General features: G+C 43.2%; 1 protein-coding gene across 2 annotated transcripts in view; it reads right to left on the reverse strand.

The window, feature by feature from the left end:
- Positions 1 to 15,531, reverse strand: part of DDX31 (DEAD-box helicase 31) — a 126,127-nt gene that overhangs the window by 60,224 nt on the left and 50,372 nt on the right. For both annotated transcript variants that reach the window (XM_040324423.1, XM_040324422.1), the window contains exons 16-17: positions 10,698 to 10,837; positions 5,978 to 6,059 (exon numbers count right to left, since the gene is read on the reverse strand). In XM_040324423.1, coding sequence (XP_040180357.1) covers positions 5,978 to 6,059; positions 10,698 to 10,837 — 222 coding nt within the window. The remainder of the gene's footprint in view (positions 1 to 5,977; positions 6,060 to 10,697; positions 10,838 to 15,531) is intronic.

A 15,531-nucleotide genomic window follows, 5' to 3' on the forward strand; every position in this document is an offset into this window, starting at 1 on the left:
ATTTCCTATCATCTGTGCCCAGTCTTGCCACACAGAGTTAATCCAGCTCTGAGCAATCCTCTTTTTATTGTTCAGTGAAATAAAACAGACTTCCAGATAAAACCAAAGTCCTTGCGTGAGTGACAGGTTATTTACATATCTCGTGCACTAGCTTGCAGACAAGCACAGCTTCTTGTGTGAATTGTGCACTTTACAGAAGCTGTGCTTGTCTGCAAGCTAGTGCACGAGATATGTAAATAACCTGTCACTCACGCAAGGACTTTGGTCTTTATCTGGAAGTCTGTTTTATTTCACTGAACAATAAAAAGAGGATTGCTTAGCGCTGGATTAACTCTGTGTGGCAAGACTGGGCACAGATGATAGGAACATTTTTTTGGGGGGTTTACATCCACTTTAACCACTTCCCGACGGCCGCATGTATATGTATGTCCACAATATGGCACGTACAGGCAAATGGGCGTACACGTACGTCCTTGCCTTTCTGCGGGTCCGATCGGGACCCCCCCCCCCCGCTACATGCGGCGGTCGGGTTCCCTCGGGGGGGGGGGGGATCCGGGACGACGGTGCGGCTATTTGTTTATAGCCGCTCCGTCGCAATCGCTCCCCGGAGCTGAAGAACGAGGAGAGCCGTGTGTAAACACGGCTTCCCCGTGCTTCACTGTGGCGGCGTATCGATCGAGTGATTCCTTATATAAGGGAGACTCGATCGATGACGTCAGTCCTACAGCCACACCCCCCTACAGTTGTAAACACACACTAGGTGTACCCTAACTCCTACAGCGCCCCCTGTGGTTAACTCCCAAACTGCAACTGTCATTTTCACAATAAACAATGCAATTTAAATGCATTTTTTGCTGTGAAAATGACAATGGTCCCAAAAATGTGTCAAAATTGTCCGAAGTGTCCGCCATAATGTCGCAGTCATGAAAAAAATCGCTGATCGCCGCCATTAGTAGTAAAAAACAAATAATTAATAAAAATGCAATAAAACTATCCCCTATTTTGTAAACGCTATAAATTTTGCGCAAACCAATCGATAAACGCTTACTGCGATTCTTTTTACTAAAAATAGGTAGAAGAATACGTATCGGCCAAAACTGAGGGGAAAAAAAAATTTATATATGTTTTTGGGGGATATTTATTATAACAAAAAGTAAAAAATATTGGATTTTTTTCAAAATTGTCGCTTTATTTTTGTTTATAGCGCAAAAAATTAAAACCGCAGAGGTGATCAAATACCACCAAAAGAAAGCTCTATTTGTGGGGAAAAAAGGACGCCAATTTTGTTTGGGAGCCACGTCGCACGACCGCGCAATTGTCTGTTAAAGCGACGCAGTGCCGAATCGCAAAACCTGGCCTGGGCATTAAGCTGCCTAAAGGTCCGGGGCTTAAGTGGTTAAATGGGATAAATCGTGCCCCATTGTCGAGAACAATGAAGAAATTAGTACTCCATTGATGGTGTCAGTAGGGAGAATGGTGGCCCATTATTGGTATCAGTTGGTGGAATAATGTCCCAATGGCCAGATAAAGGCAAACAAAGGGCCACATCTGGCCCCCGGGACGCAGTTTGGAGACCAATGTGCTAGTTCATCCAACAATGCTGCTGCCTAAAGGTGACTCCATTTCTCCTCCATCCAGAGTGGAGACGCCCTGTACACACAATTGGAAATTCCGACAGCAAAAGTCCGATGTGAGCTTTTAAACAGAAATTCCGACCGAGTGTATGCTCCATCGGACTTTTGCTGTCGGAATTTCCGCCAACAAAAGATTGAGAGCTGGGTCTCCAAAAAATTCCTATGGGAAAATCCGATCTTCTGTAGAAATTCCGACGCGCAAAATTCCGACGCATGCTCAGAAACAATTCGACGCATGCTCGGAAGCATTGAACTTCATTTTCCCGGGTCGTCGTAGTGTTGTACGTCACCGCGTTCTTCACGGTCAAAAGTTCAGAGAACTTTTGTGTGACCGTGTGTATGCAAGCCAAGCTTGAGCGGAATTCCGTTAGAAAAACCATCCAAGGTTTTTCCAACGGAAAATCCGATTGTGTGAACGGGGCATAAGGGTTGGTTCACACCAGATGGCAGTCTAGTGCGTTTTTATTTTGCTTCAAAAACACATGGGTTCCAATGCTAAACGCTCCAAAACGCCTGTCAATGACACTCTATATGAGCGCTTTTTTGTTCTGCCAAAAGAACTGACATTTCCAGTGTAAATGGATCACAAGGAGCCACTGCGCTTATAGATTGAGGTAAGCTGCAATAATTCAAATTTATGTTTTTGGGTTTAATACCACTTGACCTCCGGAAGGTTTTTACCCCCTTCATGACTAGGCCATTTTTTGCTATTTAGCACTGCGCTACTTTAGCTGGTAATTGCGTCGTCATGCAACACTGGACCCAAATAAAAAATGAATATATTTCACACAAATAGAGCTTTCTTTTGGTGGTATTTGATCACTACTGGATTTTTTCTTTTTTGCAATATCAATTAAAACAAAGACCCTCAATTTTCTACTTTCCGTTTTTAAAACATGCAATAAAATACCGCTTTTCACAACTTTAGGCCAAAATAGATTCTGTTACATGTCCTTTGCAAAAAAAATAAATCCCAATAAGTGTACAGGGGGTCCCCGACTTACGAACCACTCCTACTTACGAACCGGGGGCGATGCGGGGACCCTCTGCCGTTCTGCGCGGACCCTCTACCATTCTGCGCATGTGCGGCCAGACGGAGCCTCCGAAAATGTAGGAAATGTTCGTACTTGGCCGCGCATGCGCAGAACAGCATTCGACCGAACATCGGAAACGTCCGTAATTGTCGTTCTGCGCATGCGCGGCTGACTTACGAACATTTCAGGATTACAAACAGGAGGAAAGTCCCTAACGGGTTCGTAACCTGTGCACCCCCTGAAAATGTATCAATCCTGATCTACTGAAGGCCTATCTCTCTTTTATTTTTAGCTATATACATGTAAAAAAATATCAAAATGTTTTAAAATAAAATAAAAACATTAAAAAAAAAAAACACTTTTTTTTTTGTTTCTGTTAAAAAAAAAAAAAAATTGCAAACAAATAATCTTTCTTCATAAATTTAGGCCAAAATGTAGTCTGCTACAATTCTTTGATATATATAAAACAAAATCAGTGTATATTATTTAGGCCTGGTTCACACTAGTGCGTTGCTTTTTTGAGCTGCGTTGTCGTTGCAAATTTCTCTAGAGGGTGTTCTGCAGATCAACTGCGGTTTAGCTGCAGATCAGGTGCGAATTTGGAGACCTGGGAGAAGTTCCGGGTGAGAGGAGAGTGGGGGAGAATTGTATTGAGCTGAATGAGAGAAATTCCTGCAGAGAACTGAACACATGTGCGAATTAGATGCGTACCCATAGAAGATAATGGGACTGAATTCGCACCTGAGCCGCACCGCAAGACATAAAAACCGCATGCGGTTTGGAGGCAATACGCAGTGCGGATGCATCGCACATATGTGAACCAGCCTCATTGAAAACAATGTATTTTGAAATGTCCTGCGAATTAGATGCGGTTTAAACCGCACTCAATTCGCATAGGTGTGAACCTGGCCTAAGTCTGCGTGAAACTACAGGACAGTACAAATACCCTTCAATGTCAGTAAAAAATATGATATATATATATATATATATATATATATATATATATATATATATATATATATATATATATATATATATATATATATATATATATATATATATCTATATATCTATATATATATATATATATATATACACACACACACAGTATCTCACAAAAGTGAGTACACCCCTCACATTTTTGTAAATATTTTATTCTATCATTTCATGTGACAACACTGAAGAAATAACACTTTGCTACAATGTAAAGTAGTGAGTGTACAGCTTGTTCAATTCAAATTAATTAACTTTTCTTTTATAACTATTTTTTTCCTTACATACTTTCACCAGAGTAGTTCAGTGCCACCATAGTCACTACTAATTTGGGAGGGTGATCGGGGATAATTAGATTTTTTTTACACTTTGATTGCTGTTACAGCAATGTTTTGAACTGTCATGAATGGGTTACATTTATGACAGTTGTGATTACTATTGTGGGCTGTGATTGGCGCACAGGGCGGCACTGTGTGCCCCTCAGCTGGATGACGTACAGTTTTCCAATGCCGCCCTGCCACAGAAAATACGGAACTAAAATCTCTCAATCATTATTATCTATTTATAATGCTTATGCTGCTGCCATTTATAAATAGATAGGAATATACAGTGCCTTAAAAAAGTCTTCATACCCCTTGAAATTTTCCACATTTTGTCACGTTACAACCAAAAATGTAAATGTATTTTATTGGGATTTTAAGTGATAGACCAACACAAAGTGGCACATAATTGTGAAGTGGAAGGAAAATGATAAAAGGTTTTATTTTTTTTTACAAATAAATATGTGAAAAGTGTGGTGTGCATTTACATTCAACCCCCTGACCCTACTTTGTAGAACCATCTTTCTCTGCAATTACAGCTGCAAGTCTTTTTGGGGTATGTCTCTACCAGCTTTGCATATCTAGAGAGTGACATGTTTGCCCATTCTTCTTTGTAAAATATCTCAAGCTTTGCCAGATTGGATGGAAAGCGTCTGTAAACTGCAATTTACAAGTCTTGCCACAGATTCTCAATTGGATTTAGGTCTGCACTTTGACTGGCCCATTCTAGCACATGAATATGCTTTGATGTAAAACCATTCCATTGTAGCTCTGGCTATATGTTTAGGGTCATTGTTCTGCTGGAAGGTGAACCTCCACCCCAGTCTCAGGTCTTTTTCAGGTTTTCTTCTAAGATCGCCCTGTATCTTCCTATCAACACTGACCAGCTTCCCTGTCTCTGCTGAAGAAAAGCATTCCCACAACATGCTTTCTTCTTGTCACTCTTCTATAAAGGGCAGATTTGGGTAGTGCACAACTAATAATTGTCCTTTGGACAGATTCTCCCACCTGAGCTGTGGATCTCTGCAGCTCCTCCAGAGTTACCATGAGCCTCTTGGCTGCTTCTCTGATTAATGCTCTCCTTGCCCGGTCAGTTTAGGTGGACGCAATGACTTGGTAGGTTTGCAGTTGTGCCATACTCTTTCCATTTTCAGATGATGGATTGAACAATGCTCCGTGAGATGTTCAAAGCTTGGGATATTTTTTTAAAACCAACCCTGCTTTAAAGCGGCGTTACACCCAAAAGTGAACTTACGCTCATTGTACTCCTCCCCCAATCCGGTGCCACATTTGGCATCCCCCAGCAACAATAGTTCCCCCCAGCAACAACAGATCTACTTTACATTGTAGCAAAGTGTAATTTCTTCAGTGTTGTCACATGAAATGATATAATAAAATATTTACAGAAATGTGAGGGGTGTACTCACTTTTGTGAGATACTGTTCGTAAAATATGTCTTACCTGGCAAAGGATTTGTATGGACGTCTAACCAGTTCTGAGGTGTACACAGCATATCATTGTCTGGCAGGGAAGGTGACCTAACCTTTATTTACTGCAGTTTCACTTTCACCCCCTATTCAGTGACTAAAAGGAGAAGCAGCACACTGATAAGTTTCTTTGTGTCACTCTGGTCCTTCCATCTATCAGCATGCTCCTTACATTTCAATCCACCCGATTGGCTCACTGTGCTGCTCCTGCCTCCTTGAGCAATGCTGTACGATAGACTGCAAGACTGTGCGGTAGACTGCATAGCCCCATTCAACAAAACCATCAATGCCAAAAGCTCCCCCCCCCCCAGGCCCTAGTGGACTAGTGTCCCCACTCGAAAATGTCAGGGCAGGTCTTAAACAGAAAGGGGTGTGGCCTTGACAGGAAGGGGTGGGTCATATTTAAATTAGAGGGTGCATGAGATTAGACAGGCCTAGGGCAGCACAAAACCTAAATACACGACTGGTTAGGTGTACCTCTTTTCTTTATATTAGTTTGAGATTCTCACCTTTCCACCAACTCTCTTGATTTTCAGAAAGTCTTCTAAAAGTAGGTTGGACAATACTTCTTCCATCTTCATTTCGGAGACACTGAAAAAAACAAAAGAATTATGGATTTCCCATTGAGGTAGAGTTCTGGAGACCGATACTGAGAGGCTCAGTGATTAGCACATCTGCCTTGTAGCGGGTCCTTTGTTCCAATCCCAGTCAAGACACTATCTGCATGGAGTCTGCATGCCCTCTCCAGATTGCGTGGGGCTACTCTGGTGTCCTCCCACACTCCAAAAGCTGGTGGGTTAAGTGGCTCCTGTCTAAACTGGCCCTAGGGCAGGGATATGCAATTAGCAGACCTCCAGCTATTGCAAAACTACAAGTCCCATCATGCCTCTGACTCTAGGTGTCATGCTTATGGCTGTCAGTCTTGCTATGCCTCATGGGAATCGTAGTTCTGCAACAGCTGGAGGTCCGCTAATTGCATATCCCTGCCCTAGGGTATGAATAAAAGTGATTGTAAGCTCCTTAACCACTTGCCTACTGGCACTTTCACCCCTTCCTGCCCAGCAGTGTTAATTTCGTAGACTAAAACATTTTAGTCGACTAACTTTAATACCATTTTAGTCGAGTAAAATACGACTAAAACAATTGAGATGACTAAGATACGACTAAAACTAAAATGGCATTTTAGTCAAAAGACTAAAATAAGACTAAAACCAAATTAAAATTGGACGTCAAAATTAACACTGGTCTGTAGTGCATGTTCATACCTCAATACCATAAAAAATAATATATTAGATTTTTTCACTCCAACAGTATATAATGAGTTTGGAAATTGTAGAGAAATGCTTAAATAATACATTACAATTTAACTTCACCCATTTGATATTAGATGACTTCAATTATTTTTAGTCGACTAAAATGTACTGGAGATATTAGTCGACTAAATACAACTAAAACGAAAACAATTGCAGAAGACTAAAATGGGACTAAAACTAAAATTACATTTTAGTCCTAGAACTAAGACTAAAACTAAATCGAAATTTGCGGGGAAGGGAACAGGACGAGCGCCGTCAGATTACATACAGCGAGAATCTCCTGTTTACTCAGCGGCCTCTTTAACTACTTGCCGACCAGCCGCCGCAGTTCTACAGCAGCAGGTCGGCTCCCCCGTAGCTCTACGTCGGCTCTCGAAGCGGCCACTAGGGGCGCGTGCGCGCCGCCGGAGGCGCGCGTGCCCTTTCGCTCGTCCCTGACTCCCGTGCGCGTGCCCGGCGGGCGCGATCGCCGCCGGGCACCCGCGATTGCTCGTTACAGAGCGAGGACCGGGACTGTCCTGTCAGGGGGAGAAATGCCTGACCGTCTGTTCATACAAGGTATGAACAGAAGGTCAGTCATTTCCCCTAGTGAGGCCACGGCTAGACATGAGACCAGATCTATCCCAGAGTGGTCAGTTTTCTTGCTTTGCTGGGAGCACAGCCTGCCTGTTTTCCAATGGCCATAGACTTGTGCTGACACACACACTTCTGCGCAGCCATTCGCTGGGAAGATCGGTGTCCTGTTTCTCCACCCCTAGCTTTCCAGCTAAGAACAGAGATTGTGTGATCACTTATAAAACGAAAAAAATAAATATATTTGTTTCTTTTTTATATATGTGGAGAAATGTTTTGCCTTTCATTTCTATTTTAAATTGAATGGTCTAATTTACAAGGTGGGGGTTCCCATATACAGCACTTTCACACTTATCTCTAGCCAAAATGTTTTTGTTTCTTTTCCCCATTTTGAATAAAGCTTGGAGGGTTTTTTATTGTTGTGCGGTATTTTGCACTCTCTATTAGTCCTGGTGACCATTGTAACTGAGAATGAAAGTGGAGAGAGATTCTACATGTTATAGTTGTCACCAGAACAGGAGGTGACATCTGTATAGCATTTCTTTCCACTTTCCTAGTAGTCACTGTTGTCACCAAAACAGGAAGTGATGAAAATGTCCCCAACAGCACACAGCAATAACAAATATCCTGGCAGAGATTCTAACCATTCCCTACACTACCAAAAATAAATACAAGTACAGTAAAACCTTGGTTTGAGAGCGTTTTGCAAGACAAGCAACATTTTTTAATACATTTTGCTATACAAGCGATGTCTTGATATAAGAGTAGCGTCATGTCACAACTGAGTATAAAAGAGAAGAAAGGAGCCTCTAAGTGTAGCAATATTGTTACATTTAATGAAGATACAACATTTAGCAACTCACATGATTGATGATTAAAAGAGGCACATCTAAGTGCAGGCACCCGGGGTAAAGATGTCCACATAGACCGTCCTCCTCACCGCCATCGACGTCATCTCTTCCACTCTGCACTCCACGAGTGCTTCAAGCCTCGCTTTCAGATCACTCTACCGCAGGGTAGTCTTTACAATCACGATTGCAGACTGACAGCGGTGAGAGCCGGCGGTGCGGAGGATGGTCTATGTGGACAGCTTTACTCCGGATGCCTGCAATGTAACCGTATTGCTACACTTAGAGGCGCCTCTCTTCTCTTTTATACTGTGTAGCTCCTGCTGGATTTTGCTTCTAATCCCCTTGTGGATGGACATTTTCTGGTTACACAACCTGGTCACATTGCTATAATCTTTTTATATGGACTATAAATGGAAGGATTTATGAATAAATGGTTGTGGAACGAATCATTTGAGTTTCCATTATTTCTTATGGGGAAATTTGTTTTGGTATACAAGTGCTTTGGATCACAAGCATGGTTCTGGAACGAATTATGCTCGCAATCCAAGGTTTTACTGTATTGGCTATAGATACATTGACAAAAAAAAAAAAAAAAAAAAGATTTGATTCACGGTTAGCAGCATATATATGGTAACGGTGTTCGTAAACCGAAAACAAAACACAGACACTGTCCTGGATTCTCTAACGAGTTGCGCCGGCGTATCTCCAGACACGCCATCGTAACTCTGAGTCCGAGCCGTCGTATCTATGCGCCTGATTCTTAAAATCAGTTACGCATAGATTTGTATTAGATCTGACCGGCGTAAGTCTCTTACGCCGTCGTATCTTAACTGCATATTTACGCTGGCCGCTAGGAGCGTGTACGCTGATTTACGCCTAGAAATATGTAAATCAGCTAGATACGCAAATTCACGAATGTACGCCCGGCCGACGCAGTACAGATACAACGTTTACGTTAGGCTTTTCCCGGTGTAAAGTTACCCCTGCTATATGAGGCGTAGATGCGGCGTACCAATGTTAAGTATGGACGACGTTCCTGCGTCGAAATTTGAAAATATTACGGCGTTTGCGCAAGTCGTTCGCGAATAGGGCTGGGCGTCATTTCCGTTCACGTCGAAAGCATTGGCTTCTTGCGGGTTAATTTGGAGCATGCGCACTGGGATACTTTCACGGACGGCGAATGCGCCGTTCGTAAAAAAGCATCATTTACGTGGGGTCACATAAAATTTACATAACACACGCCCACATCTACCACATTTGAATTAGGCGGGCTTACGCCGGCCCATTTACGCTACGCCGCCGCAACTTTCGTTTGAGAACACGGCACTTGCCTGTAAAAGTTGCGGAGGCGTTACGTAAATAGGATACGTTACGCCCGCACAAAGATACGCCGTTCTACGTGAATCTGGGCCTGTTACCATAAATACCCTGCAAACAGTGAATCAAATCTTTGGGCCAGATTCACGAAGCAGATACGACGGTGTATCTCAGATACACCATCGTATCTCAGCTTTTTTCAGGTCCTATCTATGCGCCTGATTCATAGAACCAGTTACGCATAGATAGGGCTGAGATCCGACAGTGTTACACTGTGTTACACTGTCGGATCTTTTTTTTGAATTAAAAATGGCGCCGGGGGCGTTCCCGCTGATTTACACTGAATAATATGTAAATCAGCGAGATACGCGAAATTCACGACCGTACGCGGACCCGACGCAGTGTTCTTACGTCGTTTCCGTAGCGCGGTACCCGTCGTATACTTACCCCTGCTAAAAGCAGGGGTAAGTATTGTTAAGTATAGCCGTCGTTCCCGCGTCGAGTTTGAAATTTCCTACGTCGTTTGCGTACGCCGATTCACGAACACGCGCGTCGCAAGTCTAGCTCCCGTCGCAACCACTGACGTCCTATTGACGTCAGTGGGAGCAATGCACGCCGGGAAATTCCCCGGACGACGCATGCGTATTTAAATCGGCGCGGGAGCGCGCCTGATTTAAATATGACACTCCCCTAGCCGCGGAATTTGAATTCCGCTGGGGGATTTAGGATCCGCCGTCGCAAGTTTGGAGGTAAGTGGTTTGTGAATTAGCCACTTGCCTCCTAAACTTGCGGGAGCGGATCTTAATTCACGTAGAACGAGCGGATCTATTAGATCCGCTGCGCTACGTGAATCTGGCCCTTTATTTTTTTTGTCAATATATCTATAGCCAATACTTGTATTTATTTTTGGTAGTGTAGGGAATGGTTAGAATCTCTGCCAGGCTATTTGTTATTGCTGTGTGCTGTTGGGGACATTTTCATCACTTCCTGTTTTGGTGACAACAGTAACTACTAGGAAAGTTCTATTGTAGAATGATAAAAGTCAGGGAAAATATATCTGACGGGTAATTAGACCCTTCTCAGCCATAAAAACACAAGGCCCAAAATGACTACAACTCTTATGAGAGATGATGGACTATCATCCCAGAATGTGTCACTGCTTGTACTTCACTCACCAGATCTTGTGGCCCACCAGGGTTTGCATATAATCGGCCTCGGAGGGTATAAGAATGAGCAGGCTGCTCCCCATGGCTCCAATTCTCGCTGTGCGTCCGACGCGATGTATGTACTCGGCGGCAGTTGCTGGAGCATTGTACTAGGAAGAGGTGGAGAAAAATGTAAGAATATTAAAGAGGAACTCCGGAGTATCACAGTAGACAGTTTAACATCAATTTCTGGTAATGAGAGAAGAGCTATCATGCGGTTTCTAACCTTGAACCCTATTAAATATGTGTACTGTTCCCAGCTACCACATCATCATGACAGCTCCACTTGCAAATATGGGAAGCCCCTATTGCACCATGGGAAATTTGCCCCACCCCCCAAGTTTTCACATACTTGGCTCATGTTACCTTATGTGGCTTCAGCTCATGTGCATCACTATACACAAATTCAATTTACTGTATTTATTGGCGCATAACACTCACTTTTTTACCCTGAAAATAGAGGGTAAACTGTGCCTACGTGTTATACGCAGGCTGCTGTGGAAAGTTTTTTCCTGAACTAGTTGCCGACCCTGCGCGAGTGCCCCTAGCTATACGTCGGCTCTCGCGCAGGCCACTAGGGGCACACGCGATCGCTCGTTACAGAGCGAGGACCGGTCCTGTCAGGGGAGAAATGCCTGATCTTCTGTTCATACAATGTATGAACAGAAGATCAGTCATTTCCCCTAGTGAGTCCACCCCCCTACAGTTAGAACACACCCAGGGAACATACTTAACCCCTTCCCCGCCCCCTAGTGTTAACCCCTTCACTGCCAGTGGCATTTTTATAGTAATCCAATGCATTTTTATAGCACTGATCGCTATAAAAATGCCAATGGTCCCAAAAATGTGTCCGCCATAATGTCGCAGTACCAAAAAAAAAAAAAAAAAAGCTGATCGCCGCCATTACTAGTAAAAAAATAAATATTTAAAAAAATGCCATAAAAATACCCCCTATTTTGTAAACGCTATGGGCCAGATTCACAGAAGAGATAAGACGGCGTATCTCTGAGTGTATCTATGCGGCTGATTCATAGAATCAGTTACGCATAGATAGCCCTAAGATCCGACAGGTGTAATTGACTTAAACCGTCGGATCTTAGGATGCAATACTTCGGCCGCCACTGGGTGGAGTTCGCGTCGTTTTTCAGCGGCGGGTATGCAAATGAGTTTTTACGGCGATCCACGACGGTTTTCGCGTTCGTTACGTCGTTGCTAGTCGTTTTTTCCCATTGCAAAGTTAGGCCTGCTTTAACATGGCTTAAATTTAAACGAGCCATGTTAAAGTATGGCCGTCGTTCCCGCGTCGAATTTAAATTTTTTTTTTTTTGCGTAAGACGTCCGGGAATACGAAAGTACGTTACGCACGTCGCCGTTCAAAAAAATGACATCACTTTGCGCAAAGCACGGCGGGAATTTCAAAACGGAGCATGCGCAGTATGTCCGGCGCGGGAGCGCGCCTAATTTAAATGGTACACGCCCCATTTGAATTAGGCGGGCTTGCGCCGGACGCCTTTACGTTACACCGCCGTAAGTTTACACGCAAGTGCTTGGTGAATCAGGCACTTGCGCTGAAAACTTGCGGCGGTGTAACGTATAGACGATACATTACGCCGCCGCAGTTATATGTGAATCTGGCCTTATAACTTTTGCGCAAACCAATCAATAAACGCTTATTGCGATTTTTTTTTACAAAAAATATGTAGAAGAATACGTATCGGCCTAAACTGAGGAAACATTTTTTTTTATATATTTTTGGGGGATATTAATTATAGCAAAACGTAAAAAATATTCAATTTTTTTCAAAATTGTCGCTTTATGTTATTTTTGTTAATAGCGCAAAAACTAAAAACCGCAGAGGTGATCAAATACCACCAAAAGAAAGCTCTATTTGTGGGGAAAAAAGGACGCCAATTTTGTTTGGGAGCCATTTTGCACGACTGCGCAATTGTCAGTTAAAGCGACGCAGTGCCGAATCTCAAAAAGTGCTCTGGTCTTTGACCAGCAATATGGTCCGGGGGTTAAGTGGTTAAAGTTAGGGTGCGCGTTATACGCCGATAAATACGGTATATAATTTATATTTATAATTTATATTGGTGTTATTTAATCACCGCTGAGTATTTTATTTTTTGCTACAGTATAAACCAAAAAAAATTACGAAAAATTTCCAGAAAAAAAGATAAAACACCTTTTTTTTGTTTCACAATTTTGCAAATAATCTTTCATCATAAATTTAGGCCAAAATGTAGTCTGCTACACTCCTATGGTATAAATAAAACAAATCAGTGCATATTGTTATAGTCTACAAACTATGGTATATACAGTGCCTTGAAAAAGTATTCATACCCCTTTAAATTTTCCACATTTTGTCATGTTACAACCAAAAACGTGATAGACCAACACAAAGTGGAAGGAAAATTATAAATGGTTCCGATTTTTTTTTTTACAAATAAATATGTGAAAAGTGTGGTGTGCATTTGTATTCAGCCCCCTGAGTCAGTACTTTGTAGAACCATCTTTCACTGCAATTACAGCTGCAATTTTTTTGGGGTATTTCTCTACCAACTTTGTATATTCTTCTTTGCAAAATATCTCAAGCTCTGTCAGATTGGATGGAGAGCGTCTGTGAACAGCAAGTTTCAAGTCTTGCTACAGATTCTCAATTGGGTTTAGGTCTGGACTTTGACTGGGCCATTCTAACACATGAATATGCTTTGATGTAAACCATTCCATTGTAGCTCTGGCAGCATGTTTAGGGTCGTTGTCCTGCTGGAAGGTGAACCTCCGCCCCAGTCTCTAACAGACTCCATCAGGTTTTCTTCTAAGACTGCACTGTATTTGGCTCTATCCATTTCCCCATCAACTCTGACCAGCTTCCCTATCCCTGTTGAAGAAAAGCATCCCAACAACATAATGCTGCCACCACCATGTTTCACGGTGTGGATGGTGTGTTCAGGATGATGTGCAGTGTTAGTTTTCTGCCATACATGGCATTTTGCTTTTAGGCTAAAAAGTTAAATTTTGGTCTCATCTGACCAGAGCACCGTTTCCCACATGTTTGATGTGTCCCTCACGTGGCTTTTTTCCCCCCCGCAAACAGGACTTCTTAGGGCTTTCTTTCAACAATGGCTTTTTTCTTGCCACTCTTCCAAAAAAACAGGTATGTGGAGTGCACGACTAAAAGTTGAGAACAGATTCTCCCACCTGGTATTTTGGTATTTTGGACAGCTATTTCCTCTAAGAGAATTTCGGACAGCTATTTCCTCTAAGAGGAATTCCCAAAACATCAAAACATGGCCTGTTGAGGGTACTTGAGGCCAGGGTTGAGAAACACTGATCTAGAGCACAGGGCGAACATGCCAAACTGTGCCCTCATTCCCAGATGTATGAGCATTACTTTTCAGCAAAATTCCCCCCACAAAAACACAGAACACTAATCTGCATGCTTACCCTCTAAGCATAAATTCTCCCTCCTCCTAAATACAAATATGCCCCCCTGCTGAAATCCCCTCTCTTAGCACACATCTTTGCACCCCAACTCAAATGCCTCCCCCTGCCCCAAAACAAAAATTCACCTCTCCTAGCACAAAGCCTCTACCCAAAAATGTCTTCTTCATATATATATATATCTTCCTCCTCCACTTCAAATCCCTCCCAAAACAAATTCTAGCACAAATCTTCTTCCTCCATCCCAACACAAATCCCCCTAGATAACCAGTTTTAGCACCCGCAACTTCCCCATCTAGAACAAAACTTACCTCCTGCCGCCCCAAAATTCCCCCTTCCAACACAAATCCCCTCCCACCAATCTCCTTGTGGCGCCCCCCCACTTCACATAATACCACAATGCCCAGGGCAGCTTCTAGGGGTGCAACGGATCGTCACCGATCCGTGATCCAAACGGGCCAGCCCGTTCGGATCGGCACACCACGCGATCCGCGGAGCGCTCCGAGGAGGGGGGGACACCCAGTGACACCAGAATAGGGGGGACACCCAGTGACACCAGAAGAGGGGGGGACACCCAGTGACACCAGAGGAGGGGGGGACACCCAATGACACCAGAAGAGGGGGGGACACCCGGTGACACCAGAGGAGGGGGGGACCCCAAGTGACATCAGCAGAGTGGGGGGGGACCCCAAGTGACCAGCAGAGTGGGGGGGACCCCAGCAGAGTGGAGGGGGGACCCCAGCAGAGAGGAGGGTGGGACCCCCAGTGACACCGGAGGGGAGGCTGACAACGGTGATACGAGAGTAATTATAGTGATTAGGGGCAAGCGGACATCTTGTTACACCCAACGGAGTTTTAGATTCAGTTATTTTCAACACAAAATGGAGCTTATGTGCTTAAATACAGTATATGTAAATCTGACAGACTGTTTACATGTTAAATTTTAAAAGCCGCAGCAAACCTTACATGTTTGCTAATGTGACAGAACACCTCTGATTTTCAAACATGTAAGGTTTTCTGCGGCTTTTAAAATTTAACATGTAAACAGTCTGTCAGATTTACATATACTGTATTTAAGCACATAAGCTCCATTTTGTGTTGAAAATAACTGAATCTAAAACTCCGTTGGGTGTAACAAGATTAGTCTTTTTTTTTGCTGATCCGAAAAATGATCCGATCCGTGACTCCTGATCCGAGGATCGATCCGATCCGTGAGTTTTTTGATCCGTTGCACCCCTAGCAGCTTCCCCTCCTGCCCACCCCCTGTCTTGCCCCTGCTGTTTATCATCATTGAAAGTGAACGTAAAAGAAAATCCCAAATTTTGGGTTGTCCCCAGAAAAGTATTAGAGGGAAAATCTT

This window comes from Rana temporaria, chromosome 9 (assembly GCF_905171775.1).
Source record: "Rana temporaria chromosome 9, aRanTem1.1, whole genome shotgun sequence".
Lineage (NCBI taxonomy): Eukaryota > Metazoa > Chordata > Amphibia > Anura > Ranidae > Rana > Rana temporaria.